At 51.7% G+C, this 18,135-nt stretch overlaps 1 protein-coding gene across 1 annotated transcript; it reads left to right on the top strand.

Moving 5' to 3' along the window:
- Positions 1-2,588: 2,588 nt before the first annotated feature.
- Positions 2,589-16,201, top strand: ARF1 (ADP ribosylation factor 1). The gene is made up of 5 exons (XM_044273848.1): positions 2,589-2,746; positions 11,958-12,143; positions 12,214-12,324; positions 14,236-14,360; positions 14,447-16,201. The coding sequence occupies exons 2-5, from the start codon at positions 11,996-11,998 to the stop codon at positions 14,606-14,608; spliced, it is 546 nt and encodes a 181-aa protein (XP_044129783.1). The 5' UTR covers positions 2,589-2,746; positions 11,958-11,995; the 3' UTR covers positions 14,609-16,201.
- The last annotated feature ends 1,934 nt before the right edge of the window (positions 16,202-18,135 follow it).

The raw sequence follows: 18,135 nt of genomic DNA, 5'->3' as shown, positions 1-18,135 counted from the left end.
TGTCACCTTACATCACAAAAAGTACAACAGCAAGCAATTAAAAACGCGTTTGCCAACCAACATATTACCAATCTAACCGTCACCTCATCCCGCAAAAAATGAGCCCCTACCTGAGACAATCGCCCAAAAAATAAAAAGCAATATGGCTCAGAATATGGAGACACTAAAACATTTTTTTTGTTTTAAAAAAGCTGTTATTGTGTAAAACTTACATAAATAAAAAAAAAGTATACATATTTGGTATCACCTCGTCCGTATCGACCGGTTCTATAAAAATATCACATGACCTAACCCCTCAGATGAACACCACAAAAATTTTAAAATAACTGTGCTAAATAAACCATTTTTTGTCACCTTACATCACAAAAAGTGTAATAGCAAGCGATCAAAAAGTCACACGCACCCCAAAATAGTGCCAATAAAACCATCATCTCATCCCGCAAAAACCATACCCTACCCAAGGTAATCGCCCAAAAACTGAAAAAATTATGGCTCTCAGACTATGGAAACACTAAAACATGATTTTTTTTTTGCTTCAAAAAAGAAATCATTGTGTAAAACTTACATAAATAGAAAAAGGTATACATATTAGGTATCGCCGCGTCCGTGACAACCTGGTCTATAAGAATATCACATGATCTAACCTGTCAGATGAATGTTGTAAATAACAAAAAATCAAAACTGTGTCAAAACAGCTATTTCTTGTTACCTTGCCTCACAAAAAGTGTAATATAGAGCAACCAAAAATCATATGTACCCTAAACTAGTACCAACAATACTGCCACCATATCCCGTAGTTTCTAAAATGGGGCCACTTTTTTGGAGTTTATACTCTAGGGGTGCATCAGGGGGGCTTCAAATGGGACATGGTGTAAAAAAAACAGTCCAGCAAAATCTGCCTTCCAAAACCGTACGGCGTTCCTTTCCTTCTGCGCCCTGCCGTGTGCCCGTACAGTGGTTTACGACCACATATGGGGTGTTTCTATAAACTACAGAATCAGGGCCATAAATATAGAATTTTGTTTGGCTGTTAACCCTTGCTTTGTTACTGGGAAAAATGGATAAAAATGAAAATTTGCCCAAAAATTTAAATTCTGAAATTTCATCTCCATTTGCCAATAACTCTTGTGGAACACCTAAAGGGTTAACGACATTTGTAAAATCCGTTTTAAATACCTTGAGGGGTGTAGTTTCTTAGATGGGGTCACTTTTTTGGAGTTTCTACTCTAGGGGTGCATCAGGGGGCTTCAAATAGGACATGGTGTCAAAAAAACTGTCCAGCAAAACCTGCCTTCCAAAAACCATACGGCGCACCTTTCCTTCTGCTCCCTGCCGTGTGGCCATACAGCGGTTTACGATCACATATGGGGTGTTTCTGTAAACTACAGAATCAGGGCCATAAATATTGAGTTTGGTTTGGCTGTTAACCCTTGCTTTGTAACTGGAAAAAAAATATTAAAATGGAAAATCTGCCAAATAAGTAAAATTTTGGAATTGTATCTCTATTTTCCATTAATTCTTGTGGAACAACTAAAGGGTTAACAAAGTTTGTAAACTCAGTTTTGAATACCTTGAGGGGTGTAGTTTCTAGAATGGGGTCATTTTTGGGTGGTTTTTATTATGTAAGCCTCGCAAAGTGACTTCAGACCTGAACTGGTCCCTAAAAACGGGGTTTTTGAAAATTTCAAGATTTGCTTCTAAGCCTTGTAACGTCCCCCAAAATGATGCAAACATGAAGTGGACACACGGGGAATGTAAAGTAATAGCTGTGTTTGGAGGTATCACTGTGTGTTATAGAAGTAGAGAAATTGAAACTTGGAAATTTGAATTTTTTTTCAAATTTTGGGTAAATTTTGTATTTTTTTATAAATAAAAATGATTTTTTTTTTTACTTCATTTTACCAGTGTCATGAAGTACAATATGTGACGAAAAAACAGTCTCAGAACGGCCTGGATAGGAAAAAGCGATTTAAAGTTATTAGCACTTAAAGTGACACTGGTCAGAAAAATGGCCAAGTCCTTAAGGGGTTAAAACCTAGACGTGTCCGGCAAATTGCGTGTTCACATTTGGAATCCGCGCTCATTTTAGTTTTTCTCTCAGTAGCAAACCGTTGCTGCGCGGTGTAATGTGCGCGGTCCAGAGCAGCCCCCGCAGGCGCAGGTAGTCGGGGGGGATGTCCAGATGACAAGGAGCTGATTGTGGGGGTCCCTGTGAAGCCCCCCGAGATCAGCTCGTATGCCAGAGGAGGTCCAGGTCGAGTCTGGACCGTACACTGGAAGGAGGCAAAAATGGACACTCCCTTTAAGAAACTAATTCCAAAGGCCTAGCAACCATCAGCGGCTGAGCTCCTGAGGGTCCAGTAGATATTAAAGGGATTTTCCATAAAGACAATGAGCCTCGATCTGCGCAACCAACAGCTTCAAACTGTATAGAAAAGTGATGGCTAAAGCGGGCGTGGTAAGAGCAGAGTGAGGCGCCCCCACCAGGCTGACACCCGCACACCCACAGGAGCCATCACTGCGCAGCTTCCCGCCAACTGCCAGCCCCGCCCCCAGACTTCCGGCCGCCATGATAATGACGCACGTACAGAACGTAGCGCGTAGTCTGCTCTGACGTGGCCGCCGGGGACCGCCATCTTGTGCCGAACAAACCAACGCCTCAGAGACGCGGAGCGCGAACCGGACAGCTGCCGAGAGCGAGACAGGGCACCGGGCAGGGAGACGAGCGCATCCGCGACGGAGAGAGGTCAGAGAGCAGAGCTGACGGCCTGAGAGGACACTAGAGGCCGGGAGCAGGAGGACAGGAGATGCCGGGAGCGAGAGGACAGAGAGGCCGGGGATGCCGGGAGGCAGGAGGACAGGAGAGGCCGGGGATGCCGGGAGCAGGAGGACAGGAGAGGCCGGGAGCAGGAGGACAGGAGAGGCCGGGGATGCCGGGAGCAGGAGGACAGGAGAGGCCGGGAGCAGGAGGACAGGAGAGGCCGGGAGCAGGAGGACAGGAGAGGCCGGGAGCAGGAGGACAGGAGAGGCCGGGAGCAGGAGGACAGGAGAGGCCGGGAGCAGGAGGACAGGAGAGGCCGGGAGCAGGAGGACAGGAGAGGCCGGGAGCAGGAGACAGGAGAGGCCGGGAGCAGGAGGACAGGAGAGGCCGGGAGCAGGAGGACAGGAGAGGCCGGGAGCAGGAGGACAGGAGAGGCCGGGAGCAGGGGGGCAGGAGAGGCCGGGGATGCCGGGAGCAGGACACTAGAGGCAGGGAGCAGGAGGACAGGAGATGCCGGGAGCAGGAGGACAGGAGATGCCGGGAGCAGAGGACAGGGACAGGAGAGGCCGGGAGCAGGAGGACAGGAGAGGCCGGGAGCAGGAGGACAGGAGAGGCCGGGAGCAGGAGGACAGGAGAGGCCGGGAGCAGGAGGACAGGAGAGGCCGGGAGCAGGAGGACAGGAGAGGCCGGGAGCAGGAGGACAGGAGAGGCCGGGAGCAGGAGGACAGGAGAGGCCGGGAGCAGGAGGACAGGGAGGCCGGGAGCAGGGGGACAGGAGAGGCCGGGAGCAGGGGGACAGGAGAGGCCGGGAGCAGGGGGACAGGAGAGGCCGGGAGCAGGGGGACAGGAGAGGCCGGGGATGCCGGGAGCAGGAGGACAGGAGATGCCGGGAGCAGGAGGACAGGAGATGCCGGGAGCAGGAGGACAGGAGGAGATGCCGGGAGCAGGAGGACAGGAGAGGCCGGGGATGCCGGGAGCAGGAGGACAGGAGAGGCCGGGGATGCCGGGAGCAGGAGGACAGGAGAGGCCGGGGATGCCGGGAGCAGGAGGACAGGAGAGGCCGGGAGCAGGAGGACAGGAGAGGCGGGGATGCCGGGAGCAGGAGGACAGGAGAGGCCGGGGATGCCGGGAGCAGGAGGACAGGAGAGGCCGGGGATGCCGGGAGCAGGAGGACAGGAGAGGCCGGGGATGCCGGGAGCAGGAGGACAGGAGAGGCCGGGGATGCCGGGAGCAGGAGGACAGGAGAGGCCGGGGATGCCGGGAGCAGGAGGACAGGAGAGGCCGGGGATGCCGGGAGCAGGAGGACAGGAGAGGCCGGGAGGCAGGGGACAGGAGAGGCCGGGAGCAGGGGGACAGGAGAGGCGGGAGCAGGGGGACAGGAGAGGCCGGGAGCAGGGGGACAGGAGAGGCCGGGAGCAGGGGGACAGGAGAGGCCGGGAGCAGGGGGACAGGAGAGGCCCGGGAGCAGGGGGACAGGAGAGGCCGGGAGCAGGGGGACAGGAGAGGCCGGGGATGCCGGGAGCAGGACACTAGAGGCAGGGAGCAGGAGGACAGGAGATGCCGGGAGCAGGAGGACAGGAGAGGCCGGGGATGCCGGGAGCAAGAGGACAGGAGAGGCCGGGGATGCCGGGAGCAAGAGGACAGGAGAGGCCGGGGATGCCGGGAGCAGGAGGACAGGAGAGGCCGGGGATGCCGGGAGCAGGAGGACAGGAGAGGCCGGGGATGCCGGGAGCAGGAGGACAGGAGAGGCCGGGGATGCCGGGAGCAGGAGGACAGGAGAGGCCGGGGATGCCGGGAGCAGGAGGACAGGAGAGGCCGGGATGCCGGGAGCAGGAGGACAGGAGAGGCCGGGGATGCCGGGAGCAGGAGGACAGGAGAGGCCGGGGATGCCGGGAGCAGGAGGACAGGAGAGGCCGGGGATGCCGGGAGCAGGAGGACAGGAGAGGCCGGGAGCAGGAGGACAGGAGATGCCGGGAGCAGGAGGACACTAGAGGCCGGGGATGCCGGGAGCAGGAGGACACTAGAGGCCGGGGATGCCGGGAGCAGGAGGACACTAGAGGCCGGGGATGCCGGGAGCAGGAGGACACTAGAGGCCGGGGATGCCGGGAGCAGGAGGACACTAGAGGCCGGGGATGCCGGGAGCAGGAGGACACTAGATGCCGGGAGCAGGAGGACACTAGATGCCGGGAGCAGGAGGACACTAGAGGCCGGGGATGCCGGGAGCAGGAGGACACTAGATGCCGGGAGCAGGAGGACACTAGAGGCCGGGGATGCCGGGAGCAGGAGGACACTAGATGCCGGGAGCAGGAGGACACTAGATGCCGGGAGCAGGAGGACACTAGATGCCGGGAGCAGGAGGACACTAGAGGCCGGGGATGCCGGGAGCAGGAGGACACTAGAGGCCGGGAGGAGGAATGGGGCAGGAGATGCGAGGCAGAGGGGGGGGGGAGAGAGGCCTGGGATAACGGCGGGAATGGCTGTTGGGAGGAGACCCAGGGATGACAGGAGGAGGCCGGGGATGATTGCGGGAGGACAGGAGAGGCCGGTGGGATGATGCAGTTGCTTATCACAGGGGGCAACAAGCGGCCTTGTATGCTGGTTTAAAGTGGTTGTCCGTTTTTACTACTGATGAGCTATCCTGAGGATAGGTGATCGATATCAGAACGGTGGGGGTCCGACACCCCGGCCCATCAGCTGGTTGAAGAAAAAGCAGCGCTGCCCTCTGCTCCGATTACCTGCCCGCCGCGGTATGGTGCCCCCGATCACTTCTATGGGACGGCTTCTTCCTATGCACTTAGACACAGCCGTCCTACAGAAGTGATCGGGGGCGCCATACCGTCGCGGGCAGGTAAGCGGAGCAGAGAGGGCAGAGCTGCTTTTTCTTCAACAAGCTGATGGGCGGGGGAGTCGGGCCCCACCGTTCTGATATCGATCACCTATCCTGAGGACCATCCCTTTAATGCTGTAGAGCATGGGTGTCAAACATGCGGCCCGCAATGAATATCTTTGCGGCCCGGCAAGTATTTCTGAACATGAGCGCGCTGCTATCGGCACGCTCATGTTCTCTCAGCAGCACGGGGAGAAGGAAGCTGTCCTCCCTCCCCCCCCTGTGCTGCTGCTGCCGCTGCCACCATTAAGAAGAGGGGGGGGGAGGAGGGGCGGGCGCACTGCGCCACCAATGATAATAGAGGGGGGGGGGAGGGGCGGGCGCACTGCGCCACCAATGATAATAGAGGGGGGGAGGAGGGGCGGGCGCACTGCGCCACCAATGATAATAGAGGGGGGGAGGAGGGGCGGGCGCACTGCGCCACCAATGATAATAGAGGGGGGGAGGAGGGGCGGGCGCACTGCGCCACCAATGAGAATAAAGGGGGGGGGGGGAGAGGGACGGGCGCACTGCGCCACCAATGATTGGACTATTTCCACACAGAGCGGCGCCCAGCACTCACCATTAGTCCTGGGCGCCGCTCCGTTCGCCCGCAGTGCCCCATTACTGTCTCCTCTCCTGCTCCACATGCTGCTTAGTATCGGAGCGATGGGAGGAGACATCAGCTTCACTAGTGGGCGTTCCTTCTCCCTGCGCTGCGATTGGACAGCGCTACAGCCAGGAAGAAGGAACGCCCACTAGTGAAGCTGATGTCTTCTCCCATCGCTCCGATAGTAATCAGCAGCATGTGGAGCAGGAGACAGTAATGGGGCACTGCAGGCGAAGGGAGCGGCGCCCAGGACTAATGGTGAGTGCTGGGACATCGCTGGGCGCCGCTCTGTGTGGCCTGATAGTGAAAGAAGTTTAACACAATACAGGAGGCGGGTGCTGGCAGCAGAATCGCATTGCCGGCACCCTGCCCCTGACAGGGAGCTGCGATCAGAGGCAGTTAACCCCTTAGGTGCCGCACCTGAGGGGTTAACTGCTGATCTGCCAGTACCCGCCTCCTGTATAAAGGGGTAATTTATCATTGGTGGTGCAGTGTGCCCAACCCCCCCATCCCATTAAAATCATTGGTGGCACAGTGCGCCGGCCTCTCTCAACCCCCCCAGTATTGAAATCATTGGTGGCAGTGGCCACAGGGACCTCTCCCCTCCCCCTCATTGGTGGTGCAGTGGCAGCTTCTGATCGGAGCCCCAGCTGTGTAAGCCTGGGGCTCCGATCAGTTACCATGGCAGCCAGGACACTACAGAAGCCCTGGTTGCCATGGTAACATCCCTGATGCTGTGTGCACAAGGCACAGAGCAGCAGGGACAGTGTGAAGTCCTATTCACCCTGATAGAGCTGAATAGGACAAGGGATGAAAGATCCCAGGTTCTCGCCCCTAAGGCTACTTTCACACTTGCGTTCAGAGCGGATCCGTCTGCATTATATTGTAAAAAAAATTCTAACTGTGAAAGTAGCCTGAGCGGATCCGTCCAGACTTTTACATTGAAAGTCAATGGGGGACGGATCCGTTTGAAGATTGAGCCATATTGTGTCATCTTCAAACGGATCCGTCCCCATTGACTTCCATTGTAAGTCTGGACGGATCCGCACGGCTCACATAAACTTAAATTTTGTTTTTTTGGCCCATGTTAGCCTTTGAGTTTGACATGCTTGCTGTAGAGGCGCAAATTTTGGCTATTGACATTTTTGTGTCAAATGAATGACTTTTTGTTTGGGGCGGCTGATTGGGAGGTGCACGTCGTTAGTTTTTATGGTCACAATTCCACTGTGACTTTGCCTCAGTGGGGTTACTGGTCCTGGGACCTCCTGTGACATGGGGCCACGCGGGGGTGCTTCACATGTACTGCAGAGGCCGCCTCCTGTCCGCCCTCTGGTCCATGGCTTCTGCGGCTTCTCCTCGTGTGAACAGGTGGATTACATTGCTCAGACCCCCGTGGTGACCCGCTGGTCCCGTAGGTGGGCAGAGCTGTACTGGATGCGCTGCCGGGTCGGTTTACGTTTTGTGGATGTTTTATGGCATCGGTCATACGGCTGATTGTGACCCCTGGATGTGGCGGTCTCTGCAGGAAGTGCTGACGTTCCTGGACTCAGTTTGGGGGTCCCGGCTGGTCATGGTGGGGGCGCAGGGCTTTCTCCCTGCCATTCCTTATGTTTCCAGGAGCTTCTTCCTGCAGCCGTGTGAGGCGGCCATGAGATAGAGAGATATATATTTTATTAAGCAGTTTAAAGGCAAGTAAAAAAAAAAAAGAGGCCTGTATGGAGAGTCCTCTGACACCCCTGACAGAAGAGTAACGCTCTGCCGGGTGCGCTGGTAAGGACGGCGATTTCCACGTACGTACGTCGGTGCGGTGCCATGCCACGGACCAGTATGTCAACCCCTGAGATCTCGGCTCTTAGACGGCGGCTTTTGTTTCTGGTCCCGTCAGTGTAGCAGTGAGGGAGGAAGCTCTAGAGACCCCACAAGGACCCCTCACAGTCACTGTATATTGTGAACCCTGGTGCATGATGGGAGCAGCTATAATCTCCATCAGAACATGACCAATTGTTTAACTTTTTAAACAATTTTTGTTTTTAATGCTCCATGTCACTCTGTATATTTACACAAGAACCATAACCTGCTGCAGTTCTCACACTGACCACTAGGCCTAGTAACTGACGCCTCTTCTTGGTTTGTACAGATCACTTCATTGCAGTTATCTGCTCAGCTGTCATTCTAATCCTGCCTATAATGATACCACCTCTGTGTATAGATGAGACGGGAACCTCCATTTACAATAGGTGATTGTCAAAGCTTATCTACTCCACCTCCCTGCACAATGACCCCTGCACAGGTCACAGCCTAGGAAATTCTCCCATAGAAGTGAATGAGGTGTGTGTGTGTGTCCCCCCTAGACTATTGTGTCTATGGACCATGGGCTCTGCTGTAAAGAAAGTTTGTAAATGCTGGTAAGAACAGCTCAGGCAAGATGGCCGCCCCCATAATCATGTTCAGGAAAGAGAATAAGGCCTCACGCACGCGGCCGTTCTGTGTATTGGGGACTGCAATTGCAGTCCCCAATGCTTGGGCAACATCCGTGCAGCGGGCCAGATCCATTCAACTTGAATGGGTCCATATGACGTCATATTTATTTGCGGTGCAGAACAACGGAAAGAAACGCCACGTAACTACCACTCCGTAGTGCTTCCAGTGTTCCATTCCGGAACTGTGAACCCATTCAAGTGAATGTGTGGTGCACACAGCCGGCGGCCGTGGATTGCTGGCCCACTGTTTGCAGGCTGCAGTCAGAAAATAAAAGCATGTTGGATAAAGACGTGGCTGAGGCTGCACGGTGACCTGTCGCTGAACAGTCACGCAACGTCCTTAGTAATGACAGCGAGATTCCAGGGCGCTCCTGGGGGTTACCAAGTTATAAAAAAATAAGCATAGAAAATGAAGTTCCGAGAGTGGACCCCCTTCCTCCAGTACATGATGATGGTCCACTCTCGGAACGCGTCGCACTGTTTGCACTTTATACGCGTCGCACTGTTTGCACTTTATTCGCTCTTGTACCCCAGTGCTGTCGGGGTCCCTCTTTCAGTAAAGTGGGGCTGCACCTGGTTGGCGTCTGTTCCCATTCAGCCTCGTGGTGAGCCCCTCTCCTGGGCGTTTTACGGATGGTCCTCGCACTAATTTATTCATATACAGGAGGCGGGAGCTGCAGAATCACATCGCCGGCTCCCGACCTCTGAGCGGTAGCTGCGATCCGCGGCACCTGAAGGGTTAACTACCGCAGATCGCAGGTACCGCTCATAGAGGTCAGGAGCCGGCGATGTGATCCTGCAGCTCCCGCCTCCTGTATATGAATGAATGAGATTTCTCTTCATTGGTGGCGCAGTGGCCACAGCCCCGCCCCTCCTCTCGTCCTCCTCCTCTCATTGGCGGCAGCAGCACAGGGGGAGGAGACACTGCTTCCTTCTCCCCTGTGCTGCTGCTGAGGGAACACGGCTGTCAGCAGCGCGATCTGTGTTCCCCATAAGCTATCGGAATATCGACAAAATAGATGCCGATGGCGGTCAAAATCCTGAATATCAGCTGATAATATCTGTATAATCGGTCGATCCCTAGTATAGATCATTAATATTGCAAAGGTGGAAAACCCCTTTAAATAAAATAAAATCTGATAATGCGCATTGTGTCCTGATGCACGCCCCCACCCGCAGCAGGGATCGCAACGATCTCCTTCAGAGCTTCCCAAATGAACATTTTCCAGATAAATGAATGTGCAATGTTCTGTCCTTACTGTTTGCAGGAACTCTGCTTGCTGTCATTTAACCCCTTGAGCACTGGAGGATTATTGATGATTTTTTTTCATAAGTTGTACTTTCTAATGGCACCATTTAATAATGCGTACAATATAGTGGGAAGCAGGAGAAAAATCCCAGATGGGGTGGAATTAGAAAGAACAAATGTAAGTCTCTTCATTCTCCGGGTCGGTACGATTAGTCATTGCCATATTCTGCCCCCCCCTTTGTTATGTCTGCAGAGTTTTGTGAAGGCTTGTTTTTTGCAGGACAATATAGTTTTTGTTGATACGATTTTGGCGTGTGTATGACTTGACCTTGATCACCTTTAGGGCTTCAATTTGAATGGGTCCGCATCCCTCCATTCCGCAAAAAGATGGGCCATGTTCTATCTTTGTGCAGAAGGGAAGTACGGAACCCCACAGAAGCACGCCATAGTGCCTCCGTGGGGTTCCGTTCCGCATCTCCAGATTTGGGGACCCATTGAAGTGAATGGGTCTGCATTCGTGATGCAGAATGCACGCGGAACGGTGTCCATTTATTGTAGATCCGCATATGCGGTCCACAATACGGCAACGGAACCCATACGTTTGTGTGAACAAGCCCTTAATTTTAGGGAGGTGAAGCAATGAAAAAAATGGCCATTTTGATTTATTTTTTCTGTTTGCAGTATGGGTAAAAAAAATAATTATAGTACAGGCAGTTTTAGGCACGGCCGTGCCCATGTTGGTTTTATTTTATTTTGTTTTTCTTTTGGGGAACATGTTGATTTTAGATTTATTTTATTCAATAATTTTAAAACTTTTTTTTTTTTTTTTACACTTCTCCAAGGGATCTTGTATACGCAGTCATCAGATCTTCTGTCGTAGACTCCAGTGGCATTTAAGTCTGAGTGTCACTATTTTCAGGCAGGGTCTCCCTCAGCCTCGGATAATTCAGGAGGACCGTGGTTGTCATAGAGAATGAACGGCTTCCCCGATCGCTGCTAGGGGGAAGACATTCTAGGTCTGGGGTACTTCCTGGTTTTCTGCCTTCAGATGCCTCGGTCACATTTGACCATGGCATTTGAAGGGTTAAAGGTCTGTGATCTGCAGTAACGCCAATCGCAGACATTAGAAACCCAGCAGCTATGGGGCCTGCAGCTCTAAAGTGGGCGCCATATTTAAATAGACGACTGGCCATACATGTAGTGTGGCAGTCATCTAAGGGTTTATATAGTGACATTGAGTCCTGATCCATATGATGTCCGGACCGGGCAGGGTTTACACGCGGGTTAGTCCCGTTCTGATTCGCTGCTCCCGGCCTGTCCCCGCTTTGTACACGGGATCAGTGCCTTTGTGTACATGATGCCTTATCTCTCCGCCGCTACAGTCCCACATCCACCGCCGGCATCATCCCAGGAACGTATTCTCTGTGGGGCCCCTGTGAAGAATAGGGATTTGTTCTGTTAGGGCCCCTTTGAAGTTCTCCATGTTGTACGGTTGTGAACAGTCTGCCATAGTGTACATTAAAGGGTCCGGTTACAGTAGGCCTCCTAGCGTTGCTCGCGCCCCTTTGACCTGCTCCCTGGCTGTTCTTGGCGATCTTTGTGTACAAACATGGTCATGTGCTCCACAGCAGCCAATCCCCACGGGGCTTATCACTGCTGGGTCACATGCCGCATAGGGAGCCATCTTTACGGGGGGGCAGATACGATTCATTCCTTGGGTCAAACACACCAGGGGCTTGCTGTACAGGAGACACAATCCCGGAATACCCCCTATAGATAAATCGCCTCGTCTGTCCGCTCTATACGATATCGGCCACTTTCCTCAGATTCTGCCGTGCAGGAGATACATCTGCCCCTGGCGGTGAGCTAGTCTGCTTGTTGACGGTTTCCATCAGTGCACAGAGTAAAGCGGTTATGATGGAGCCCGTCCGATACGGGGTGATGGACCAGCCGTACGTGGTTTGTAGTAATTTTGCTGATTATCTTCACAGATTTGTCTTGCCGTGTTTGATCCCGTCACATTTCCATCATGGGGAATATGTTTGCCAACCTGTTCAAAGGCCTTTTCGGCAAGAAGGAGATGAGGATCCTCATGGTGGGGCTGGACGCTGCTGGCAAAACGACTATATTATACAAGCTGAAGCTGGGAGAGATCGTGACCACAATCCCCACAATAGGTAAGTGCTCCCCCGTACGTCCACTGTGTGTGATGATGTAGCGCGGACACTGACCTCCTCCGTCTTTCAGGTTTCAATGTGGAGACTGTAGAATATAAGAACATCAGCTTCACAGTATGGGACGTGGGTGGTCAGGACAAGATCAGACCCCTCTGGCGCCACTACTTCCAGAACACACAAGGTGGGTGACGCTACAGGCGGTATGTACACGTGCTGGCGGCTGTGAATGTCTTGTGAGCACAACGTTTAGTTCAGTCTTGTGAACCTTCCTATATAAGGCTTACCATTGGGGGAGGGAGGGTAAAGACTCGATCTCTGCGGGCAGAGGTGCCCTCCCCTTGTGTGCGGGACATTGAGGTGCATTTGTAACCCAAGACGTCTTGTGGGCTACATCTGGGAAGCTTCTTGTCCGTTTATCCCTGCAGTCTTTAAACCAGATGGTGGGCGCTGTAATGGTTGTGTATGCAGACCCCCTACTCTGGCTGATACTTTTATAATGGGATGACCTGACTGTCAGTGTGGAGAACTTGACCCGCGTTTAACGGCTAAAGCTGGTTTTACACAGGCTGAGAGCTTCCTGACAGTTGGCTGCTCGTCAGTGGAGGAGACACATTTGCATGCAGCGATCTCCTCCACAGTATGGGAAGCAGTGATCACTAATGCCATTGCTTGTCCCCATACAGAAGCATTCCTTCCTGACACTCTCCTGCTCGTCAGTGGAGGAGACACATTCACCTGCAGCGATCTCCTCCACCGTATGGGGAGCAGTGGTCACTAACGCCATCGCTTGTCCCCCTACAGAAGCGTTCCTTCCTGACACTCTCCTGCTCGTCAGTGGAGGAGACACATTTACAGAGCAATCTCCTCCACTGTAAGGACAAGTGGCCACTATAGCGATCCCTCGTCCTCCTACAGTCATGGTTTCTGAGCACAATCTGCCTCCCAGAAGTAATGATCAGCGTTGCCTGCACGAGCGACAGGATCACCTGATGAACAAGCAGCACATTTACATGGCCAGATTGTCGGGAACAGTAATCTGCCCAATTCTCGGGGCATGTAAATTCACCATAACACCATTGACGTGCAGCGCTGGGTTCCCGACTTCAAATCCAACCAAAGGCAACATCTGTGAGGGATTTGGATGGACTTTAGGCTACTTTCACATTTGCGTCCGGGGCTCCGCTTGTGAGTTCCGTTTGAAGGCTCTCACAAGCGGCCCCGAACGGATCCGTCCAGCCCTAATGCATTCTGAGTGGATGCGGATCCGCTCAGAATGCATCAGTCTGGCAGCGTTTGGGCTCCGCTCAGCAGGCAGACACCCGAACGCTGCAGTTCGGGTGTCCACCTGGCCGTTCGGAGGCAAACGGATCCGTCCAGACTTACAATGTAAGTCAATGGGGACGGATCTGTTTGAATTTGACACTATATGGCTCAATTTTCAAACGGATCCGTCCCCCATTGACTTTCAATGTAAAGTCTGGACGGATCCGTCTGAAGCTATTTTCACACTTAGAACTTTTTTTACAATATCATGCAGACAGATCCGTTCTGAACGGATCCATCGTCTGCATTATATGAGCGGATCCGTCTCAGACGGATCCGCTCTGAACGCAAATGTGAAAGTAGCCTTAGTTTGCGTGGGTTTACACCGGATGCTCCGGTTCCTGCCCACTCTCCAAAAGAATGTAGATAGGTTAATCCAGGACTATAGTGAGCCCCCACAGCGACTTATGTGCTACAGGTGATCCCTATACAACCAGCTATGTCCTCCATCTGTGTGCCAATCGCCTGGGAGCTACTCAAATCAAGGGAGGCCTGAGCTGAGGAGCCCCACGGTGTCTAAAAAATGGGTTTTGGTATTTTATAGTGACATATCAAAGGTTTCGATCGAGGCCCCCACCCATCGCTAGAATGCGTGCACTGTGCATTCTCTGTCCTCTCTGCAGGCGATGGGCTCAGTAGAAAGTCTGATTCTGTCTCTTGCAGTGGGGAGATGTGTCCTGCCTCTTCCATTATCAGTATGTCTTCACACTTGACGTCTTACTGATGTTGGGGTGGACATGCTGCTGACCTCCAGCACTGTTTTTTTCAGGACTGATCTTTGTGGTGGACAGCAATGATCGGGAGCGAGTGAACGAGGCCAGGGAGGAGCTGATGAGGATGCTGGCAGAGGATGAGCTCCGAGATGCCGTCTTGTTAGTCTTTGCTAACAAACAGGTTGGTGAAGGTAGCATTTGGCTTGGTGTGGATATTACACATGGGATGGACCATAAAATAAACCAACGTTCTTCACTTTCTTCCAGGATCTGCCCAACGCTATGAACGCAGCAGAAATCACAGACAAGTTAGGACTTCACTCCCTCCGCCATAGGAACTGGTACATTCAGGCGACCTGTGCCACTAGTGGAGATGGGCTCTATGAAGGACTGGACTGGTTGTCCAATCAGCTCCGGAACCAGAAATGAAACCACCAATCATCTTCATATTATTATTATTATTATTATTTTTCTCTTCTATGGGTTTTGTTTTGTTTTTATTTTTTGTCCTGCCCCATCTTCTCTTCATGCCCTCCTCTTCTCTCCGCTTCTCTCTAACATGGCAAACTGTTCTACTTTGCGGTATTGAGTGCCGGAAGCAGTGCGCTCTTTTCCTGACAGTATGGCGCCATGCTGTACATGTGGCAGTGAGGAGCCTGATGACCGGTGTCTTATTTAATGTAAATAGTTTATTTTTTTTATTTTTTTTTGTTTCCGATGAGGCAGTTTCTGGTTCTCCTATGCAATATTACTCTCCATCGGAATGATACCATGTGTAGTACTGGGGGGGGGGGGGGGGTTAGAGAATCCATGTGTGGTCCAGACTGCGGTATTCACTATGAAATTGCTCGTTTTCAAGAATTCTTCCTATTGCTAGTTTACCTGGCGGTGGAGGGGCTCTGAGATGTGGCTCCAGGACACCCTCAGGCAGTGCACAGGGTAGGGTGGCCTAATACTTGGACCTTATTAGTGTCACGCACAAGGGTTTAAGCTTGATGCTCTTCTTTTTTAATTTTTGCATGGTTCTAAGGCAGGCTCCAGTACTTGCGATGCTGCTGGATCTGTCGGCGTCTTGCGGCTGCTTCTGTTGGTGCTGAAGCGACAACGTACATAGGCGACGTCACCGAGGAAAGGGGACAACTCTCCTGTTGGGTGACACTGAGATTTCTGGAGGTTGCACAATTTCCTGGATTTTTATCAGTTTTGAATCCGCTTTGCTAACTTCGATCTACTTGAAATCATGGCTGCTTTGTGTGGTATTCGGGCACCTGGCTTATCAGCAGGTCCTCTATGGACTTGTGGTCCTGGTAGCTTGATGGGCTGCTCTCCGGTGAACATCTAGCTACCATTATTGCTGCCTCCCTCTTTGTATAGTATCAGGTTTGTTTTACAGGGAGGGGTCATTGGGGCTCCATGTAGTTATAGAAGCGGTAGTCCCTAAATGGCCTCCAGTAAGGGTGTGGAGTCCTCTAGTCCCGAAGGATGTCAGTCCCATAGAGCTCAGGGAGATGCCTCCAGTAGTCCCTGGCATGTAGAAGCTGCAGTGTGTTCTAGAACTGTAGACGAGATGTTGGGCCCCCTAAGTGTGATACGGTGGGCTGGTCTCTGGTTGTAGTGGGTTGGCAGGCAAGGCTCGCACATCCGCCCGCGGACAGGCAGAGCTCAGCCTTCTGCGCCTCCTGAAGCAGCAGCGTCTGATGCAGTCATTCCATTGAAGAGCGCAGACCTTTCTCCTGCCTGGAATCATTCCCCGGCGGCATGCCTCTTGCTGCAAGGCGCAGATTTGCCAATTGATAATTGAAATCTTTTATTGTTTTTCCTCTTTACTCTGATCAAACACTGAAAAGCTGGAGCTGTCGGATCTCGGCCCGTACGGAGCTGTGCGAATGGTTCATCTAGTGCTGTGGAATCTATTGCTTTCAGTAAATGACTCGTAATCAACTGTTTTGTAAACCTGTTTTCATCTGGACAAACGAGCACTGTAATTAAAGCTAGTAGAATAAAATCCATCTATTTCACATTCCTGAGCGTGGTCGGCTTGTATGTGGTCCCCGAGAAACGAGGCGTTCCCATCGTATGGAGGACCCCCGCCTGGAAATGGTGGCGCAGGTAAGCGCGGCGGTATGGACTTCATAACATCTGAAGCTGTGTGAAAGTTCAGTTCTCGTCTGTAGAAGGTGGGGGGGATACTTACTGCTATACTAACGAGGAAAATCACAACTGGGTCACCCAGTCATGGTGGAGACTTCTGGGCCACGGTGCTGATGCTCTGCTGTGTCACAGAAGTGGACCCAAGCGTAGCCTGGACGGATGGCATACAATGTAGCGGGGGAAAGAATTCCAAATGGAAACTGCAAAAAAAAAAAGCAATTCTACCACAGTTTTGCGGGTTGTTTATTCACGCCATTTGGTGTGCGATAAAACTGATCGGTTATTTTTATTCTACAGGTCCGTACGAATCCACCGATACCTTTTTATATGTATAGTTTTTCTTGCGTTTTGATAGTGATGAAAAAATCTAGTTTTTTTGTTGCGAAATTTTGACCCCTGTAACTTTTTTGTAATTGTGTGTACAGAGCTGTATGGGGGATAATTTTTTGCGCGGCGATCTGAACTGTTTGATACCATTCTGGGGTGTGTAACTTTTTGATCACTTTTTATTATAATTTTTTTTTTTTTTGTAGAAAATAAAGCGACCAAAAATGGTGCGAATCGGCCATTTGGATGCTTTTTTCCATTTTGCGGTTTGCCGTATCGGGAATCTATTTTTATACTATGGGTGTTTTTGCACACCGCGGCATCCATGATGTGTATTTATTTATTTTTTTGTTTATTTTGGAAAAGGGGGGTGATTTTGAATTTTAGTGTTTGCTATTTTTACACTATTTAGACATAAAAACCTAGGGATGAGTGAATTTTTTGCAGGACAATCTGTAGTTTTTATTGGTAGCATTTTGGAGTGTGTGACTTTTTGATCACATTTTTGGGGTAAGAGAAGCAATGAAAAAATGGCAAATTGGCCATTTTGACCCTTTTTTCCATTATGCCATTTCCGTATTGGTAAAATACATTTTAATAGTGTGGGTGTTTTCACTTTCATCCTCCACGACGGCATTACCATGAGAGGTCTCGCCTCCAACCAGGTAGGGACAGGAAGAATAAATTTGACCCTCCTCCAGCTATCCTGAGCGTCTTCCTGTCCTTTCCAGGTGGGAGGCCGACCTTTTTTTTTTTTTTTGCTCATGGCAATGCTGAGTTCTGTGTCTGTGGAGGCAGTCGGAGGCGGTATTTTCTGTTTATTGGATGCCTAAGATCACATGAGAGAGCTGGGGGCAGCCTAACCCTAGTTGGGTACCTGGTTGTCCGTGGTCCAGCTCCTTCCTCTCCCATCCTGTGCGCCTGCCGGGGAGAGGCCATGTAAGGACTCCGGTCTCACGATGCCCCTGGCTGCCATCCGATATGTTTGGCGCTGGCTGCGCCGGAAGTCAAGGACGCTAGCGTGCCTTCCAGGCTGGAACGCAGAACGAATAACCCAAGGGCGGAACCGGAAGTAGAATGGGAGGCGGTCTATGCGTTCCAAGGTGGAACACGCATTGTTTGTTCACTGCTGGGGTGGAAATAGTGTGAGATTAAGGCAGAAGTTGCCCTCTGATCTGAGGTCTGCAGGTGAGGGGGAGTATATAAAGCACGTTGGCATCGCAAATGTCCAGTATGACTGATGGAGAACACACTGGGCCCGGCAGTTGTGCTGATAATTCTGGTTGCTATTTTTGATCTGTTTAGTAGCAGCTAATACCTGTTTTTGTGTCTTTGGTGTGTGCAGAGTGAGAAAGACGGCTCTCAAAAAGCAAAAACCTCCCCTGAAGTGTGTTTTTTGCAATATAAAACTACCTGAAACCTGTATGAAAAAAGCTATGCAAAAAATGTACTAACAATATTGCTAAGGATTTAGTCCC

This window comes from Bufo gargarizans, unplaced genomic scaffold (genome assembly GCF_014858855.1).
Source record: "Bufo gargarizans isolate SCDJY-AF-19 unplaced genomic scaffold, ASM1485885v1 original_scaffold_1219_pilon, whole genome shotgun sequence".
NCBI lineage: Eukaryota > Metazoa > Chordata > Amphibia > Anura > Bufonidae > Bufo > Bufo gargarizans.
Note: the sequence above shows the minus strand (reverse complement) of the source record. Positions and strands in the feature narration are given on the sequence as shown.

What these genes read in the sequence shown, in the direction of transcription:
- ARF1 (XM_044273848.1), top strand. Translation starts at nt 11,996, where the DNA reads ATGGGGAATATGTTTGCCAACCTGTTCAAAGGCCTTTTCGGCAAGAAG. An exon ending in GACCACAATCCCCACAATAG is followed by an intron (nt 12,144 to 12,213) that starts GTAAGTGCTCCC and finishes TCCGTCTTTCAG; the next exon opens with GTTTCAATGTGGAGACTGTA. An exon ending in TAGTCTTTGCTAACAAACAG is followed by an intron (nt 14,361 to 14,446) that starts GTTGGTGAAGGT and finishes ACTTTCTTCCAG; the next exon opens with GATCTGCCCAACGCTATGAA.